At 39.6% G+C, this 20,012-nt stretch overlaps 1 protein-coding gene and 1 pseudogene across 1 annotated transcript in view; one reads left to right on the top strand and one right to left on the bottom strand.

Annotated features, from left to right (window-relative positions):
- The window catches only part of LOC138097984 (cytidine monophosphate-N-acetylneuraminic acid hydroxylase), a 48,285-nt gene extending 36,064 nt beyond the window's left edge, over positions 1 to 12,221 (bottom strand). The window contains exons 1-3 of the mRNA XM_068994194.1: positions 12,166 to 12,221; positions 11,902 to 12,105; positions 8,197 to 8,288 (exon numbers count right to left, since the gene is read on the bottom strand). Coding sequence (XP_068850295.1) covers positions 8,197 to 8,288; positions 11,902 to 12,105; positions 12,166 to 12,221 — 352 coding nt within the window. The remainder of the gene's footprint in view (positions 1 to 8,196; positions 8,289 to 11,901; positions 12,106 to 12,165) is intronic.
- A 3,156-nt stretch (positions 12,222 to 15,377) lies between these two features.
- Positions 15,378 to 16,262, top strand: LOC138069778 (biliverdin reductase A pseudogene; annotated as a pseudogene).
- The last annotated feature ends 3,750 nt before the right edge of the window (positions 16,263 to 20,012 follow it).

Raw genomic sequence — 20,012 nt, 5'->3', positions numbered from 1 at the left:
TACCAGCAGGGAAGCATAATGTTTAAAAAGCATCACTGAAATAGAAATGTATGGCTCAGGTACTCAGAGTACAAAAATCAAAGGAAATCAGAAATAAAAAGCAATGCTAATTTAGGTCAAGCAATATCTACTGAGATGAGGGCTGAAGACTGACACCCATTCATTTCTTTCATTCATACTACACTTAAGGAGCTCATGGAATTGCAGGTATGTCAGGGAGGTTTTATGTCTTAAGCTGAGTGCTGGGCACATGGTGCTTTCTTATTTTTATATATTTTAAATACTGTTTAAGAATTTAATAGAAGCACATTAATTAACATTTTCCTAATAAGAGTTATCAACTTATTTAATAGCAAAACACAACTGGCTTTCTTAATAAAATCAGAAATACACAAAGGACATTTAATATCACCACTATTATTAAACTGTGTCCGTGAAAATGCAGGCAATACAATAAAGATACATTTTATTATTATTTTCAGGCTATATCATTGCTGGAAAACAGTGTCACGAAATAGAAAGAGTGCTGGATTTGGAAACATCAAGGTGGGGATTGTGACTGGGCTGCTTAATATCAACATCCTGGGCTGCAGTTGCCTGATCATAAAATAGAGGTATGACACATACTTCATAGAGTTGTTGTAGGCAGTAAACAATATAAGAGATCCAACAGTGTCCAGCACTATGCCTGGCACAAAGAAAGCATTTAATCAATAACAATATTATTATCACAATTATTTTATCCTCAAAGAATGAAGAGTTAAAGAGAAAGCTCAGTATTGACAAGACTATATACTATAATAACAACAAATATCAACTCAAAAGTACAAAGTATTATGGGAGATTCTCAGAAAACTGCATTGATACCCACTTGTAAGGACTTTCCTTCTTTAGAATTGTTCTCTCTTAAGAAAAGCAGGAAGAGAAATGTGTGTGCTCAGTTGCTCAGTTGGGTCTAACTCTTTGTGACCCCATGAACTGTAGCCCGCCAGGCTCCTCTGTCCATGGGATTTTCTAGGCAAGAATACTGGAATGGATTGCTACTTCCTACTCCAGGGAATCTTCCCAACCTAGGGATTGAACCCATGTTTCCTGCATCTCCTGCATTGGGAGGTGGATTCTTTGCCACTATTGCAACCTGGGAAGCCCCAGTTATTAAGTAACAGTTATTAAACAGCTTTAATATTCTAAGAGAGGGTTGAAAAAGGAAGGGCCATCTAACAACAGTGCTATGCAACTGGTTATTTAAGTATTCTAGTTTATTATCTAGTTTATTAAAGACACAATGAGAAGCTTCCAAGTGGCTAAAAATAGAATATCTAAGAGAGGACTTTTAAATTTAATAGCAAAGGAAACAATTCCAGTGGAAAATCTGAATATACACAAATGTAAGATGAAAAAGTTCTACCACCAAAGAAAACTCGCAAACACATTTGGAAAATATATTAGCATCATACTTGAGAAACAAGCTTAATTTAAAACAACAGTGATGCTATTTTTTGATTTAAATGAGAAAAGTCTGAAAAACTAAGAATGCCTCAAGCTGGTAAAGTAAGAGGAGAAAGGAAAGCTTATTAACTAGTTAGTTGGAACAAAAACTGGGTCATTCTAAAAAAATAGACTGTAATGCAATACATATTAAAGAATGGATGAATGAATAATGGACTCATTCATTCATTTAGGACCTCAAGTAAAGAGGACGAGGTTAACCGTATTTTTTAGTTCATGACACATTGTACTCAGTCCAGGCAAAGCTACTTACTTACTTATTTATTTACTTATTCCCTTTATCTGTTTCTCATTGTTATTTCTCTCTCCTCTCCTACAGGATTACCATTTAAATACTCATGCAAAGTATGCATTATATTTTATGTGTGCATTTTAATTCATATAAATGGAACTGGGTCTCCAGTCTCCTTCTTACTCTTTTTCACTCAATACCCTGTTTTTAAGGTTCTTTCATGCTGCCACGTGTACATCTAGTCTACTTCCTCTAACTGTAGATTAGTATTCTGTGGTTCACCACATTTTACTGATTTACCCTCCTTATGATGGACCCACAGACTCCACTACCACAAGATTTCTCTGGTGCATACACAGAAGCGAGACTGATGGATCACGGTGTATGGGCCATAAGCCTCCTCTGACTAGTCACTGTCGGATTATTCTCTAGCACAGCTGCACCAGCCACACTTCTGCCACATGCATGAAGATTTTCATATCTTTATATCTCTGACAACATTTGGCAGTTCCTTGGTTTATTTTTATCAATAAAAAAACCCTACAGTAACATCTCATTGCTTTGGTTAGCAGTTTTCCGATAATTAACGAATTTAAGCATATTTTCATATGCTTATTGACCTTTGGGGATTCTTCTGTAAAATGCTAGTTGATATCCGTTCTTCATTTTTGTATTGAGCTTCCTATCCTTTCTTGTCAATTTGCTTTACTTAAGGGAATGGCAACCCACTCCAGTATTCTTGCCTGGGAAATCCTCTGGACAGAGGAGCCTGGCAGGTTACAGTCCATGGGGTCACAAAGAATCGTACAGGACTGAGTGACTTACCCCTTTCGCTTTCTTCTTATATGCTAGATCATATTCCCCTGCTGGTTGTAAATATTGAAAAATAATCACCCAAACTATTATATGTCTTTGTCTGTGTCCTCCATTTAGCAGGAATCTTTAGTACTGATGAATTCATATTTACCAGGGTTTAGTGTATGTGTGTGTGTAGGTGGAGGGTTGCCTCTTGAGCTGTACTTTTGAAATGTTGTTTGTCAGGAAGTCACCAATCTCTAGGTCACAAAGATATTCTGTACTTCTTCCGTTACTTTTACAGTCTTACCTTTCTCACTTAGGTTATTAGTCCCTGTGGAGCCCATTTTTATGTTAAGGTGTACAAAATGTTAAATATGGGTAAATACATTAATTGTGTGTATGTGTGAAAGTCACTCAGTCATGTCCAACTCTTTGCAACCCCATGGACTGTAGCCCATTAGACTCCTCTGTCCATGGGATTCTCCAGGCAATATGCTAGAGTGGGTTGCCATTTCCTTCTCCAGGGGATCTTCCTGATCCAGGGATCAAACCCAGGTCTCCCTCACTGCAGGCAGACTCTTTACTGTCTGAGCCACCAGGGAAGTGCTCCCCAAAATACAGTAATTAGTCATACCCTTTTGCCAGTAATGCAACTCCCTTACAAAAACAACTCCAAAAACAGAGGAGTTCTTAAGCATAAAGATCACAGTTTTGGTTTTGAAGGCAAAAAAAAAAAAAAAAAATCTGTGAACAGCATAAATGTCAACAGCAGAGAACTGGCTAAATAAATTAATATTTAATGTAGGCATACTTAAAAGCATGTATATATAGAATCTGATATATTCACAAGACAAAAACAGGATACAAAAATAATATACAATTATAATTAGTTATAAAAGTATGCCTAAAAAGATGACTAAGATGGAGCTAGATTGAAAATCGACAAAGAAACAGAAGACTTGAACAACACTATAAACCAACCAGACCCAACAGATAACACTCCCCCCAAATATAGAATACACATTCTTCTCAGGTACATGTGAAATATCTCCATAAAACAGTACAAACCATATGTCTGTAGGCCATAAAACAAATGTCAATAAATTTAAAAGTTTCAGGTCATATAAAGTGACCACAATGAAATGAAATTAGATACCAATAAGAGAAGAAAGTTGGAAAATTCAGAAATATGTAGAAATAAACAATATGCTTCTAAATACAAATGGTTTAAAGAAGCAAATCACAAGAGAAGTTAGAAAATACTTTGAGACAAATAAAAATGAAAACATAACATGCTGAAACTTATGGAATGCAGCTAAAACAGTATAGCACATAAAATGAAATTTATACCAGTACACATCTGTAATTAAAAAGATCTCAAGTAAAAAACCTAACCTTCCATCTCATGAAATTAGAAAAAGAGGCATAAACTAAACCCAAAACAAACAAAAGAAAGGAAATATTTAAAAGAGCTAAAATAAACCGAATTGATACTAGAAAAATAAGAAAAAATGAAAACAGGAATATGCTCTTTGAAAAGATTAACAAAATTTTCAAACCTTCAGCTAGGCTAATAAAAGAGAGAAAGGGCTCAAATTACTAAAATCAAGTATGAAAAAGGGGATGTTACTATCAACTTTACAGAATAAAAAGGAATACAAGGAAATATTATGATTATTATACATCAACAAATTGATAATCCAGATGAAATAAGAAATTCCTAGGAAGAAACAAATTAACAAAACTGATGAGAAGAAATAGAATACCTGAGAAGACCCATAACAAATAACAGATTTAACTAGTAAACAAAAACCTTCACAAACATTAGTCTAAGCCTAGATAGCTTCACTGGTGAATCTGACCTAATGACTAAAGAAAAACCAACACCAGTACTTCACAAACTCTTCCAATAAATAGAAGAGGAGGGAACACTTCCCAACTTACTTTATGAGGGCAATCTTATTACCCTGATCCCAGGACCAGACAAAGACATCTCACAAAAGGAAAACTACAGACCAATATTCTTGACAAATTTTGTTGTTGTTGTTTAGCTGCTCAGTTGTGTCTGACTCTTTGTGACCCCATGGACTGCAGCCCACCAGGCTCCCCTTTTTTGCCTAGGAAAGAATACTGGAACAGGTTGCCATTTCCTACTCCAGGTGATCTTCCTGACCCAGGGATCAAACACGTGTCTCCTGGATTGGCAGGCAGATTATTTACCATTGAGTCATCTGGGTGGGAATCCTTACAAACACGGACATAAAAATCCTCAACCAAATATTAGCAAATACAGTTTAGCAATATAAAAAAGAATTGTAGCCATGACTAAGTGGGGCTTATGCCAGCTTGGTTCAATACAGAAAAAGCCATAGAGGCATAAAATAGATTACTGATTGCCAGGGGCCGAAGGAAGAGGGGAATGGAAGTGACTGCTAATAGTTATAAGGTTTCTTTAGGGGATGATGAGAATGTTCTGGAATTAGAGAGTGGTGGTAATGGCTCAATATATGAAAATATTAAAAACCATTGAGCTGCACACTCTAAAAGGGTGAAAATGAAGATCATGGCATCTGGTCCCATCACTTCATGGGAAATAGATGGGGAAACAGTGGAAACAGTGTCAGACTTTATTTTTTAGGGCTCCAAAATCCCTGCAGATGGTGACTGCAGCCATGAAATTAAAAGACGCTTACTCCTTGGAAGAAAAGTTATGACCAACCTAGATAGTATATTCAAAAGCAGAGACATTACTTTGCCGACTAAGATCCGTCTAGTCAAGGCTATGGTTTTTCCTCTGGTCATGTATGGATGTGAGAGTTGGACTGTGAAGAAGGCTGAGCGCCAAAGAATTGATGTGTTTGAACTGTGGTGTTAGAGAAGACTCTTAAGAGTCCCTTGGACTGCAGGGAGATCCAACCACTCCATTCTGAAAGAGATCAACCCTGGGATTTCTTTGGAAGGAATGATGCTAAAGCTGAAGCTCCAGTACTTTGGCCACCTCATGTGAAGAGTTGACTCATTGGAAAAGACTCTGATGCTGGGAGGTATTGGGGGCAGGAGGAGAAGGGGACGACAGAGGATGAGATGGCTGGATGGCATCATGGACTCGATGGACATGAGTCTGAGTGAACTCTGGGAGATGGTGATGGACAGGAAGGCCTGGTGTGCTGCGATTCATGAGGTCGCAAAGAGTCGGACACGACTGAGCAACTGAACTGAACTGAACTGAATTATCTCTCAATTAAAAGAAGGAGGAGAAGGCTGGGGAGGAAGGAAGGGGAACTCAGTGACAATTGGAAGAAAAGATACCTAAACAGCAGTTGTCTTGAGGTGATGGGAATATAGGTGAGCATCTTCTTTCTTCTACTTTCCTGACTTCTTCCTTTTTTAATGATGATCATACCCCATGAAAGAGAAGGATGGCTTGGTCTCATGTGAACTGAGATTATTCAGTTTTATGATTATTACAAGTAACAATTTTTTGTGGTAGGGAATCACTACAGCATTGGTAGCACTGGACTGAAAAGTGGACTTGGTTAAAATTTTCCACTCTCTCCACATTTCCTCACTGGGGCAAAAGCTGAAAACTTCAGTGCATCTTGTTACCACCTGCCCTCCACTGGCCTGTTTGTCACCTCTGGCCAGAAACCCTCTACATCAGCTTCCACCTTCGATCTATGTTCCATTTGATCAACTTTCTGCTGAGTGGGAAATCCCTTCCTCTTGCTCCAAAGGTCCAAGTCACAGAGGAGATGTGTGGATTATTCAAGACATACATTTAAAAAAAGTCTTTTTTTTAATTGGAATATAATTGCTTTACAATGTCATTCTAGTTTCTGCTGTACAATATATCTGTTACTATATATATACATCTCCCCTCCCTCTTGGACCTCCTTCCCACCCCACCTCCAATCCACCCTTCTAGGTCATCTCAGAGGACCAAGCTGAGCTCCCTGTGCTAAAGAGAAGGTTCCCACTAGCTGTCTATTCCAAAAGACTTAAGGGTTTTGTAAAAGCCCTTAAGCAGCTATAAATTTCTGGGTTACATACTCGTTAAGTTGATAGTCTATTGTCCTCTAACTTACACAGTTTAATAGTTTCAAACCTTTGCTTCTAACCTGTTTTCTGCCAAATAAATTTAACAGTATTTGTATAGTGCCTGTTACTAGCTTCTGTTAACAAGCAGTCTGCAGGTTTCCTAAGCTAGCACAACAGACATGGAGTGGCAAAAGAAGCTAGTGGTCCAGGCATCCTTTTGAGGGATGGGGGAAGATGCACTTGCCGTCAAAGGAATTAGCAACTTACCCCAGAATAACCTGCTGTCACATCTCTTTGGGGGTGATCGGGAAAGGACATGCACCTCAGTGACACCTCTGCTCTGGGAACTGGGAGAATGCCTTGGCAGGCCACATCCTTCTTTAAAAAATGATTAGGAGTTGGTCTCACCAAGACATCTGGACAACAGTGGCCCTAGTATCCTATCCCATGTACAATAATTTGAGCCTGAAAAAGATTCTGAGCTGGTGTAAACACAGTTTCCAGTCTGGAGGTCCAGGCAGGAAGCCCTCCATTTAGCTCCCTTCACAGATAACCAGTGTTAAGACTGCCCTCATCCACAATGCTTATGGATATACATTTCTCATAATTGTGTCATACTATATATAACATTTATAATCTGCTTTTCTGCTTTATCTATAAAAAATCGCTAATTATTTTAATTCCTTCAATAGTATTACTTTTAAGACATAGTGGAATTATTTTTAATGTTTTGATTGTTTTCAGTTTTTCTCTTTAGATAGTATTGCTATGAACATTTTCATACCTATATCTTTTGACATATCAAGGATTATCAAGACCTTAGGACACAGCCTTGGATGTGGAATTGCCAGGTCAAACGGATGCATATTTTTCAGTGTGTTAGGAAACTCAGTGGAGAGTTTTAAACAGGGGAATGACATGAATTAATTTTGATTTTTAAAAAAGCAGCCTTGTATACCTGAAGGGCTTCCCTGGTGGCTCAGACAGTAAAGAATCCACCTGCAATGAAGAAGACCTGGGTTTGATCTCTGAGCTGGGAAGATCCCCTGGAGGAGGGCATGTAACCCACTCAAGTATTCTTGCATGGAGAATTCCATGGACAGAGAAGCCTGGCAGGCTACAGTCCATGGGATCACAAAGAGCTGGACACATTTGATCAACTAAGCCCAACACAACACAGCATACCCGAAACTAACACAACATTGTAAATCAACTATACTCCAATATAAAATAAATATTAAATTAAAAATATATACCAATCTCGATACTATAAGCAGAATGAACTGCAGGAAGCAAGCACAAAAGCAAGGAGTCCAGTCATGCAGACAAAAGATGACTCTTTCTTATCCATCTTTGATTCTCTTCATACCCAGGACAACGGTTTACACCTGGCATGATCTCGTCAAATGCTTACTGAACAAGTAAAGAAATAAATGAAGGGGCCTTCTGAAGAAATTCTGTTTAGAATTTTCAGCGTTAACTATTTTTAAAAGACTTAATGTCCACAGGTTAAAATCAGAATGTAACCAAAGCTTCAAGTGAAGTTGGAAACAAGTTGACAAGAAGGTCCCTAATAATAACGACAGAAGAAAACTTTGATCAATATGGAGGGGATTTACCTAGTTCATCTTGACAGAAGCTGCCTGGAGGGTTGATGTACTTCATGGTGCTCACATCCAACTTCCAGTTGTGTTTTGTGCATCTAACAGACCTGGATGAAAAATTGTCCTTAGGTTTATGAAATGGTGTAAATAAAAATTAATCTTCTTGGGCTTACATGCATTATAAACAACTACAGTTGGTTGAACACAAAATTTATGAGAGGAAAACTTTAATAGCTAAAGCTCAAATATCCAAGGAAATATAGACTAATCATCAGCAGGTAATTTTAAAAGTGAAGATAGGGCTTCCCTGGTGGTTCAGTGGTAAAGAATCCGTCTGCCAATGCAAAAGACACAAGTTCGATCCCGGATCTGGGAAGATCTCACAGGCTGAGGAGCAGCTAAGCCTGTGTGCTGCAACTATTGAACCTGTGCTCTAGAGCCCAGGAGCCGCAACTACTGAGCCCATGTGCGGCAACTGCTGAAGTCCAAACACTCTAGAGCCTGTGTTCCACAAGAGAAGCCATCACAATGAGAAGCCTGCACAAGAGAGTGGCCCCTACTCCCCGCAACGAGAGAAAGCCTGCTCAGCAACCAAGACCCAGCATTAAAAAAATAATAACAAATAAATTATTTTAAAAATGGTTCAAAAAACAGTGAAGATAAATGGCACATCACAAAATAATACATGTTAGAGGTCAACAGAGCCATCAGAATAAAGTCACCTTTAGGGATAGCTCTCATAAAAAAGCTAAGTTGGTTAAGACCCAACTGAGGCCAATATGAGGACAGAATGTAGTGATAAAGACAAATCTATGATTTATGATCACTCTACAAACCTTGGTCCCTATTATAGTGTACTGAACTTAAGTTCAACTCAAATTTGTATTTTTTGAGAAGGAAAGACTTACAGTTTAAGATTTCAGAGCATGGTTGCCAAAATATAGGATGCCCAGTTAAATATGAATTTCAGATAAATAACAATTTAAAAATATGTCTCACACAATATTTGACATACACTGGAAATTCCTCACTTATCTGCAATGTAATTGAGTGTTCTGCATTTTTATTTGCTAATTCTGGTGACCCTGTTTCAGAATGACAGCTAGATTGCAGCAAAGTAGGAGGCTTAGTGATTTCTTTTCCATTTCTTATCAAACTGTGAAGGGGGTTATGGTGGTAGAAAATGAGGTATAAATGTTCCATTTCCTCTCTACCTTGGTGGTGTTTCTAGTGAAGTTTTTGTAGCCGTTAAAGATTAAAAAAAAAAAACAACCACAAATGTCTCAAATCAGAAACATCAGATTTCTTAAACTAACAATGTCTATTTTAACTTCTATAATGGTAAATTACATGATGTTTCCCAAGCTTCATTATATCAAGAATTTTTCATGCCTTTTTCTAGTAACAAAGCAAAAAAATGTATTTCATACTTCAATTTAAGGAGGATTATTCTATAACATCTACTCTCTCATCAATGAATAGGCAACAACCTTTCAAAATTTGAGGACATCCAAATGCAGCTATTCAGCATGCAGGTCAATAAATGGGAAGCATGGCAGGGTCTTAACTGTTCATGGGCAGCAGGCAGACAGGAGGAAAGTAACAGCTCCATGCACTAAGAGGTTGTGAAACCCTATTAAATTTGAAAAATGAGAACCACAGCTTATGAGAGTTGCTGATCTTGGTTATGTGTGAAGAAGAAAAATGGCTGAGGTAGGGAGGGTAGAAGAGGTAGCTCATTACTCTTAAGCGTCTCCTTGTAGAGAGATTCCTCAGGCGGATTGCTGCACAGAGCACCCGGGGAAAAGCAATCAAATTTGGAGCAATGGATGCAGGAGTATAGGGTGTGAGTTACTCTGAGGATGGAGTTGATAGTGCCAGCTCCAGGTTAGCCTGACAACAGAATAGGGTGAAACTAGGATCAACCACCCCAAAGGCTTTGCATGAAGGAGAGAAAGGCCAGTCTGTGGCAAAGTGATCACTCTGTTAGGATAATCAAGCCAGATTCAAGAACAAGCTGAATTCCTATAAATAATCTCATTCCTAAGCTATACCAGAAGCTCATGACAGAGTAATAATCATAAAAGTAACTGATGTTTATTGAGCGCCTATCATATGACAGATATTGTTTTAAGTGTTTTTTGTGTTGGAAATCACGTAGTCCTCTGAGCAGCCAGACAGAACAGGTAATACTCTCATTTTTACTTTATAAAGGAGAAGACCAAGGTCCAGAAAGGCTAAGAAATTTGTTCATGGTCACGGGGCTGATAAGCGGTGGGGCCAGGTTTCTGAAGAGGGCAGATTGTGATAAATCTGCTAATCACAAAGCTACACTTCCTCCAATGGCTGGCCATGTGAGCTCCATGGTGAAAGTCCATTGAGGAGAGAGGAAAAGCAAAGTCCCCAAACCGCAACAGTCAGAAGACCTCAAGGTCCCAGAGTGCCCACAGAAGCTCACTAGTGACAGAACAAGCCATGGCTGAGGTTTCCCTGGGTTAAATCCACTGAGAAGACGGAAGGGACTCAAAGCAAGGCTGTCAGCAAATAACCATGAGGGTCTCCGAGAGTAGAGTTGCTGCTCAAAGTATATCCCATACAATACTTGGAACTATCTATGCTAAAAATATATTCATTGTTTGCCTGAAATGTAGATTTAACTGGATGCCTTCTGTTTGCCTAAACTAGCAATCCCATCAGAAGAGCCAAGTAGGAGACAGGTGTCAACACTGTTTCAGTCCTGAAACTAAGAATGTAGTGAAGCAAATCTGTATGCAGGTGTAAGAATATTCTAGACTTGGGTAGTGGTCATCTATACAATTCTAGCAGGGAACTCTTAGACAACTACCCAGTTCCTCTGAATCCACCTGCACTAAACCACACACAGATAACCTGAGAAATCAAATCGACAACAGTAGAAGACAAGTCTGACGTGGGAGTGGCTAAAAAGCACCCAGGTCAAGTTAGGCTGAAGAGAAGCTTGGAAAAGTGGGGTCAGCCACTCATTCATTGCCAGTGTTGAGCATCAGGCTGACAGAGCATCCCCTCTCCCCTACCTTCCCTGTCTCTGCCAGAGTGTGCTGCTATCTCTTTGGCTGTCACTGAAAACAAGACAAAACAACAACAACAAAAATCCACAGCAATCCTGCCCTGGTATTGTCCCTGAACTGGGGAGGGAGGTCATCTATATATAGTCTTAATCAACGGATGGGGGAGGAGGGGTACCAGCACCGGTTTTCCAAAAAATGACCAGAAGTGCCTCTGTTCAGAGCAGTACAGTTGGGGCTCTGCCACGTGGGGTTTTTAATCACTGCAAGGTGGTCAGGGAAAGTCTATCTGCTCCCCAGCAGAGTTTGGACAAGGGCCTGCCCCACTCATACTTCTGGGAGAGCAGGAAAGGAAACCCCAAAGAGGCTTGAGTCTTGGAACATAAAAGCTATCATGCACACCCAACCCTTCACTCACATACACATACCCACGTACCTTTGAAATGTCACTGTTTATCAAGCTAGGAATCCATTTTCAATTAGAGTTCTTGAGCGAGAATGGGAAATTAAGTAAAGGTCAGAATGTTTTGAGATCAGAGAGATACCCTAAATGTGCACAAGTTACAAATTTGCTAGGAGAAATAATTTGTCAGTTGTTTCATTTGATTTCCACACTTCTGGCCAAATCTAATTATAAGAAGGGTCACTAGAGAAAAAGCAGAATGACTCATGGTACCTTCCATCTAAATCCTCGATATCTTTTATGAACAGGCCTCCTTGGTGCTTGCACATATTCTTGCATGCTCGCAGGAGGCTCTTACTCTTATACAAGATGTAATCTTTGCCAGTGCTCTTATTTCGAACAAAATTGATTCCTTCCTTGAGATTGGCAACTTCAGCGGGGGAGAGACACAAGAGGAGCTCAGCTGTTTGTTCGATGCTGTGAAAAGGCAAATGTTTTGAGAGGAAACAGAGACATTGTTAGGTTTTAAGAGAGAACCATTTGGCAATGGCAGTCAAAACCTCTTGTTTTCTTAAGATATTATTTAAGGACATCGTTCCAAGTACCTGGGCTGAGTGGCAGCTGACGGTGAACTTTCTCCCCTCCTTTAAATGCCCATCCTACTTGTCGAGGGTTGATCCCCGCCTTCCCAGGAAAGTAATGCCTCCCTCACTTGCCTGCCCATAGTCTGCCGTTGCCTCTCCCTGCAGATTTCAGAAGAATGGCAGTTGTCACTTCAGCTTCTGTGTCTCATTCACTCCCCCAAGGCAGAAATCTGCGTGGAGAAAGAGGATGTACACTCAGCTCAGTATTTCCGTTGGTGATGTCTCCTCCTTAAATACGTTTTTTTTTTTCAGAAGCCAAATCCTATATTTAGCGTCAATAACTGCTCCTCACCTTCAAGCTTTCACACCAGAACCTCCTCTCTTTGCCCACCGAGAGTCACTCTTTAGGTTCAAAGGGAACTCAATCACCGCTCCTTGGTTAACCCTTCCAAGCCCCACCCCCACCCCCAGGTCAAATCTAACATTTCTTTCTTTTTTACTTTCCAGGAAACATTGACATTTATTCTCTTTCTTTTAGGGCATATCCATCATCTCGTATAGATACAAAATTAAAGATGTGACGAGAACTCTTAGGACTTACTCAACAACTTTCATATATAATATACAGTAGTGTTAGTTATGGGGCTTCCCAGGTGGCGCTAGTGGTAAAGAACCCACCTGCCAGTGCAGGAGACATAAGAGACACAGGTTCTATCCCTGGGTCAGGAAGATCCCCCGGAGGAGGGCCCGGCAACCCACCCCAGTATTCTTGCCTGGAGAATCCCCATGGATGCAAGAGCCTGCTGGGCTATAGTCCATGGGGTCACAAAGAGTCGGACATGACTGAAGTGACTTAGCACGCACACCTGCAGTGTTAGTTATGTTTATCCGATTGTACATTACATTCTCAGAACTTATCTTACAGTTGGAAGTTTGTACCTTTTGCTAACTTTCATTCCCCTTCCCTCCACACCCTGCCTCTGATAACCACCAATCTGATCTCTTTTTCTATGAGTTTATTTTTAAAGTGTAATTGACCTCCAACAATTATGTTAGTTCCTGGTACACAATATACTGATCAATAATTCCATATGTTTTAAATGATCACTATGATAAGCCTAGCACTATAAGTCTAGCACTTCTTAACGTGTATTTACTGTAGAACATTATCTCCTAGTACCTGTGTACCATCCTACTTACTTGTACATAGATGCTGTTAAAAACACTCTCTCTACTTTTCTCTCCCTACCACTTAGCAGACTGCCTATCTTTAAGAGCTAGCTGAAGACTGAACCAACTGCACCTAATCTGAGTCATTTATAAAAAGCTCCAGCAGAAAATGAAGCATTTGATCTTTCATATTTTTTCAGGGAAACTACAAATGTTACATTTCTCAAACTCCAGCCTTTAAACAAACTCTCTTTATGATGCAACTTTGAATCATAGTGGGATATAAATTTTGTGAAGAGGGACTTCAAAATAAATTTTAGCATATCCATGGTATGAAATCTGGATGCATGTTTAATTATATATTCCACTCCAAACCAAAAGTGGTCAAAATTCTTTTCATATCTTAAATTAAAATTGATTTGATTTTCATGTACATTTTTGGCACTTTCATTTCTGGAAGCAAAATCTGCAGATTTCTTAAAGAGGAAATTAAATAATATTATAAAAATACCATAACAGGAAATAACAGAGAAGTTACTTCTAATTTTCAGCTAATAAGGCAGAATTCTAACTCAGAATGACCTGTTTCTTCAAAACTGATTCTCAATTGTCACTTCTGTCCCAAACTCCTGGTAATTCTGTTCACAGTAGACTTGAAATGTTTCCAAATATATGTTTTAAATGTATTTGATAGAAAGGAATCCATGATAAGCGCCATGAAGTTCTTTTATCTTTATTCTTATGAGTACAAATATCTGACACAAGTCAAAGCAAATCCTGAGGCAATTTCTGGAAAAATCAACCCAAACATGTAAAAAGAAAATCTTTCTAAATATTTTGTTTTACTTGATTGAATGAACCAATTAGCCAAAGCTCTCTGCTAGATTCTAAGACTTTCAACTGTGTAAGACAAGTAACTACATCTTTATTAATTCCTTGAGAACATCTACTGGAATCTAAAGCAAAATTTTAACATGTGCACTCCTATATACTGGAGAAGGCAATGGCACTCCACTCCAGTACTCTTGCCTGGAAAATCCCATGGGCGGAGGAGCCTGGTAGGCTGCAGTCCATGGGGTCACGAAGAGTCGGACACGACTGAGCGGCTTCACTTTCACTTTTCACTTTCATGCACTGGAGAAGGAAATGGCGACCCAGTCCAGTATTCTTGCCTGGAGAATCCCAGGGATGGGGGAGCCTGGTGGGCTGTTGTCTATGGGGTCACACAGAGTCAGACATGACTGAAGCGACTTAGCAGCAGCAACTCCTATATACATGGTTTTATATTTCTTCTTCTTCTTCTTTTTTTTAAAGAATCTACATCCCTTTGGTTCCTTTTTAAAAAATATTTATTTATTTTTTATTTGAGTGCATCTGGTCTAAGTTGCAGTAGGCAGAATCTTCATCGCATCACGCAGTATCCTTTGCTGCGGTGTACTGACACTCTAGTTGCAGCGAGCGGGCTCAGTAATTGCAGTGAGCAAGCTCAGTAGTTGTGGCACTCAGGCTTAGTTGCTCTGCAGCATGGGGGACCTTAGTTCCCTGAGCAGGCATCAAACCTGTGCTCCCTGCATTGCAAGGCAGATTCTTAACCACTGGACTACCAGGGAAGTTCCCCTTTATGTTTTTTTTTTTTAATGGTTAGTTTTCCCCAAAAGTTGATTTTTAAAGCTATTATTATTGAGTTGGATTCCATTAAAGTCAGGAAAGTAAAATTATAGTAAATTCTGCTTTAGGTATAAATAAAATATTGAAACTAAGATGATGGGCATTGTAGTACACCTACTTTTCAACATTTCAATATTTTTTTCAAACACTTCAACGTATGTGAAAAATAATCATTAAACACACATAAAAACATTTATATAGGGACACACATGTTTTTCCTTTTGCCTCAAACTTGGTGGTGTGGCATCCTGCTTTTAATATTTTGGGAGGTGGCTTGGAGAGCTTCAGCTTTGTGCCCAGCAGCAGCTTCTACAGAAAGAGACCAAGATGAGTACAGAGCCCGAGAGGAAGTTTGGCGTGGTGGCAGTCGGCGTTGGCAGAGCCGGCTCCGTACGGATCTGGGACCTGCGGAATCCACACGCTTCCTCAGCGTTCCTGAACCTGATTGGCTTCGTGTCCAGACGAAAGCTGGGGAGCATTGACGAGGTGCCGCAAATTTCTCTGGAAAATGCTCTTTCCAGTCAAGAGGTCGAGGTTGCTTTTATCTGCAGTGAGAGCTCTAGCCACGAGGACTACATCAGGCAATTCCTGAATGCTGGAAAGCGTGTCCTTGTGGAATACCCCATGACACCCTCTTGGGTGGCAGCTAAGGACCTGTGGGAGTTGGCCGAGCAGAAAGGGAAAGTCTTGCATGAGGAGCATGTTGAACTCTTGATGGAGGAGTTTGCATTCCTGAAGAAAGAAGTGGTGGGGAAGGACCTGCTGAAAGGGTCTCTCCTCTTCACAGCTGCCCCATTGGAAGAAGAGCGGTTTGGCTTCCCTGCATTCAGCGGCATCTCTCGCCTGACCTGGCTGGTCTGCCTCTTCGGGGAGCCTTCTCTCGTGTCGGCCACTTTGGAAGAGTGAAAGGAAGACCAGTATGTGAAGATGACCGTGTGCTTGGAGACAGAGAACAAAAGCCCGCTGACCTGGACTGAAGAGAAAGCACCTGGCCTAAAGCGACGTTTAAGCTTCCATTTCAGATCTGGGTCCCCGGAGAATATGCCCAACGTAGGCATCAATAAGAATATTTTCCTGAAAGATCAGAATATATTTGTCCAGAAACTCCTGGGCCAGTTCTGGGAAGAGGAGCTGGCTGCCGAGAAGAAACGCATCCTGCACTGCCTGTGGCTCACAGGAGAGATCCAGAAACACTGCTGCCTGAAGCAGTGAGGGGAAGGGGCAGTGCTGCTCTGCTCAGCAAAACCGGAGCCTGATCTTTATCGAGAGTTGACCTTTCTCTCTATTCTTACCATTAAACATGTCTTGGGTAAAAAAATAAATAAAAATAAAATTTTGATATTTTCTTTCTCATGAAATTTTAGCTTTGGTGTTGACTTCTTAAATATTATTTTAATGATATTCATCTTGATTATATTCAGCTATAAAGCCAGGAATCTTCCAGAAGGTTAAGTTCTGAGAAAAAAGAGCTAGAGGAAGAAAAGGCAACTCATTCAGAACTGTCAATCTATAAATTATTTTGTTACCATAATTTTTAAATTAGATTCATATCTTTTATAATTTTATTTATTTATTTATTTTTGGCTGTGCTGAGTTTTCATTGCTGCATGGGATTCTTCTGTAGTTGTGGCAAGCACAGGCTGCTCTCTCACAGTGGGAGGGCTTCTCATTGCAGGGGCTTCTCTTTGTGGACCACGGACTCTAGAGAGAGAGCTTCAGTAGCTGCAGTATCAGGGTGCAGTAGCTGCAGCTCCTAGGCTCCAGAGAACAGGCTCAATAGTTGAGAAAAACCGGCTTAGTTGCTCTACGGCATGAGGAATCTTCCTGGATGGGGGATCAAACCCATGTCTCCTGTACTGGCAGGCAGATTCTCTATTGCTGAGCCACCAGGAAAGCCCTGAGCTTTGTTTCAGTGGGAAGATGTTCAATATTCTGTTCACAGGGATGTAAACTGTATGAATGCTGAGCTATAAAATGTCTGTCACATGGTAGTAAATATCTGGTGAATGAAGGAGTACACTCCCAAGAAGGCAATATGTCCTCCATTTGGACAAAGAGTGTGAGAATGCTTCCAAAAGTCACAGATTAAAGAAAAGATCAAATTACTGGCTCACATAAGTTTTATAAAGTAACCTGGAGTAATTCCCTGGTGGTCCAGTGGTTAGAACTCGGCATTCTCACTGCCAGGGTCCCAAGTTTGATCCCTAGTCAGGGAACTAAGATCCCACACGCCGCATGGCATGACCTAAAAAAAAGAAGTCTCACACTCAAAATACTCTGGGAACCAAGGACCTAGCAGAAGAATGTCAGACTGCAAGCTTCATACGGAAATCTTTTATCATTGCATTTTCTGTTAGGTACTTCATAAATATTTGTTGAACCAATAACATGAAATAGTCAAGATTGCAAATGGCCTTCAAGCTGTTCCAGAAATCAAAATGAGAAATTGAGAGACAGCAAATTCTCATGAGGCTGTGTGAATAGACAAAATCAGGCCAAATATGAAGAAATATTAGAGAAAATTTATTCCAATTATTTTAGAATAATGGGTTCTAATCTAAACTGTTCAATAAAAAGTCATCAGCTTTCACTGTTCCCTTAAGACCCCACATTGCATGTTTCATTACAAAAGGCCATAGAAACAGTGGGTGTTAACCAGAAAGCACACTGAAAACAAGATAAAATTTATGATCTTGCCTTTATTCAAAACCACTCAGGGTCCACAACTAGATATGCTGTGCAGTTTGGGTTCCGCACTCCATAAGGAAGACATATCAGGGTTGGGAGAGGTCCTGAGAAATGAGATCATTGTTGTGAACTAGATGGAAGGGAATCAGTGATTCTGATACTTCTATACACATACACTAGCATTTCACCATTAAATACATGGATAACAATGGTGAGAGCCAACTTTCTCATGGTTGGAGTGGGACTTATAGATAAGCAAGAGGAGGAAGCTAGAATACCCCGTGTGGTAATGGAATACTTAGAGATAAACATATAGCCTTGGATGTGAACATTAAAAAAGAAAAGCTAAAAAGCATCCATCTCAAATAAACATGAAAGAACAATAAAATAATGGAAAGAAAGTAAGAGAATTATGAAACAGAAGCTCTACATAGACACGATCAACAAAGGCAAAAGATAATGGAACCATCAAGAAAGTGAAAGGACAACACACAAACCAGGAGAAGATGTTTGCAAATTATGTATGTAATAAGGATCAGATATCATGAATTTATTTTTTAAAAACTCTTAAAAGTCAATAACAAAACAAAGGAATTAGGAATGGTAAAGGAGTCCATATACCCAACTGATGTAGAGTTCCAGAGAATAGCAAGGAGAGAAAAGAAAGCCTTCTTAAGTGAACAATGCCAAGTAATAGAGGAAAACAATAGAATGGGACAGACTATCCAATTAAAATAAATAAATTAATTTTAAAAAAAAGAATGGGACAGACTAGCAATCTCTTCAAGAAAACTGGAGATATCAAGGGAACATTTCATGCAAGGATAGACACAATAAAGGACAGAAATGGTAAGGACTTAACAGAAGCAGAAGAGATTAAGGAAAGGTGGCAAGAATACACAGAAGAACTATACAAAAAAGATCTTAATGACCCAGATAACCATGACAATATGGTCACTCACCTAGAGCCACACTTCCTGGAATGTGAAGTCAAGTGGGTCTTAGGAAGCATTACTACCAACAAAGCTAATGGAGGTGACAGAATTCCAGCTAACCTATTTAAAATCCTAAAAGATGATGCTGTTAAAGTGCTGTACTCAATATGTCAGCAAATTTGGAAAACTCAGCAGTGGTCACAGGACTGGAAACAATCAGTTTTCATTTCAATCCCAAAGAAAGGCAATGCCCAAGGATGTTCAAGTAAAAGTGAAAGTCGCTCAGCCAGGACTCTACAGTCCGTGGCATTCTCCAGGCCAGAATACTAGATGGGTAGCCTTTCCTTCTTCAGCAGATATTCCCAACCCAGGGATCAAACCCAAGTCTCCCGCATTGAAGGCAGATTCTTTACCAGCTGTGCCACAAGGGAAGCCCAAGAATGTTCAAACTACTGTACAATTGTGCTCATTTCACATGCTACCAAGGTAATGCTTAAAATCCTTCAAGTTAGGCTTCAACAGTACGTGAACTAAGAACTTCTAGATGAACAAGCTAGGTTTTGAAGAGGCAGAGGAATCAGAGATCAAATTGCCAAGATTCATTGAAGCATAGAGAAGCAAGAGAATTCCAGAAAAACATCTGCTTCTGCTTCATTGACTATGCTAAAGCCTTTGACTATGTGGATCATGAAAAACTGGAAAATTCTCAAAGAGATGGGAATACCAGACCACCTTACTGTCTCCTGAGAAAACTGTATGCAGGTCAAGGTGCAACAGTTAGAACTAGACATGGAACAGCTGACTGGTTCAAAATGGGGAAAGCAGTACAACAAGGGTGTATATTGTCAACCTGATTTTTTAACTTATATGCAGAGTACATCATGCAAAATGCTGGGCTGGATGAATCACAAGTTGGAATCAAGTTTGCCAGGAGAAATATGAACTAACATCATATATCCAGATGATGGCAGAAAGCATAGGAACTCTAATGACAGAAAGCAAAGAGACACTAAAGAGCCTTTTGATGAAGGTGAAAAAGGAGAGTGAAAAGGCTAGTTTAAAACTCAATATTAAAAACTAAGACCATGGCATCCATTCCCATCACTTCATGGCAAATAGATGGAGAAAAATTGGAAGCAGTGACAGATTTAATTTTCTTGGGTTTCAAAATCACTGTGGATGGTGATTGCAGCCATGAAATTAAAAAACACTTGCTCCTTGGAGGGAAAACTATGACAAAGCTAGACAGCATATTAAAAAGCAGACATATCACTTTGCAAACAAAGGTCCATATAGTCAAAGCTATGATTTTTCCAGTAGTCATGTATGGATGTGAGAA

This window comes from Capricornis sumatraensis, chromosome 22 (assembly GCF_032405125.1).
Source record: "Capricornis sumatraensis isolate serow.1 chromosome 22, serow.2, whole genome shotgun sequence".
Classification (NCBI taxonomy): Eukaryota; Metazoa; Chordata; class Mammalia; order Artiodactyla; family Bovidae; genus Capricornis; species Capricornis sumatraensis.
The sequence above is the reverse complement of the archived record's forward strand: the minus strand, read 5'-3'. Positions and strand labels throughout refer to the sequence as shown.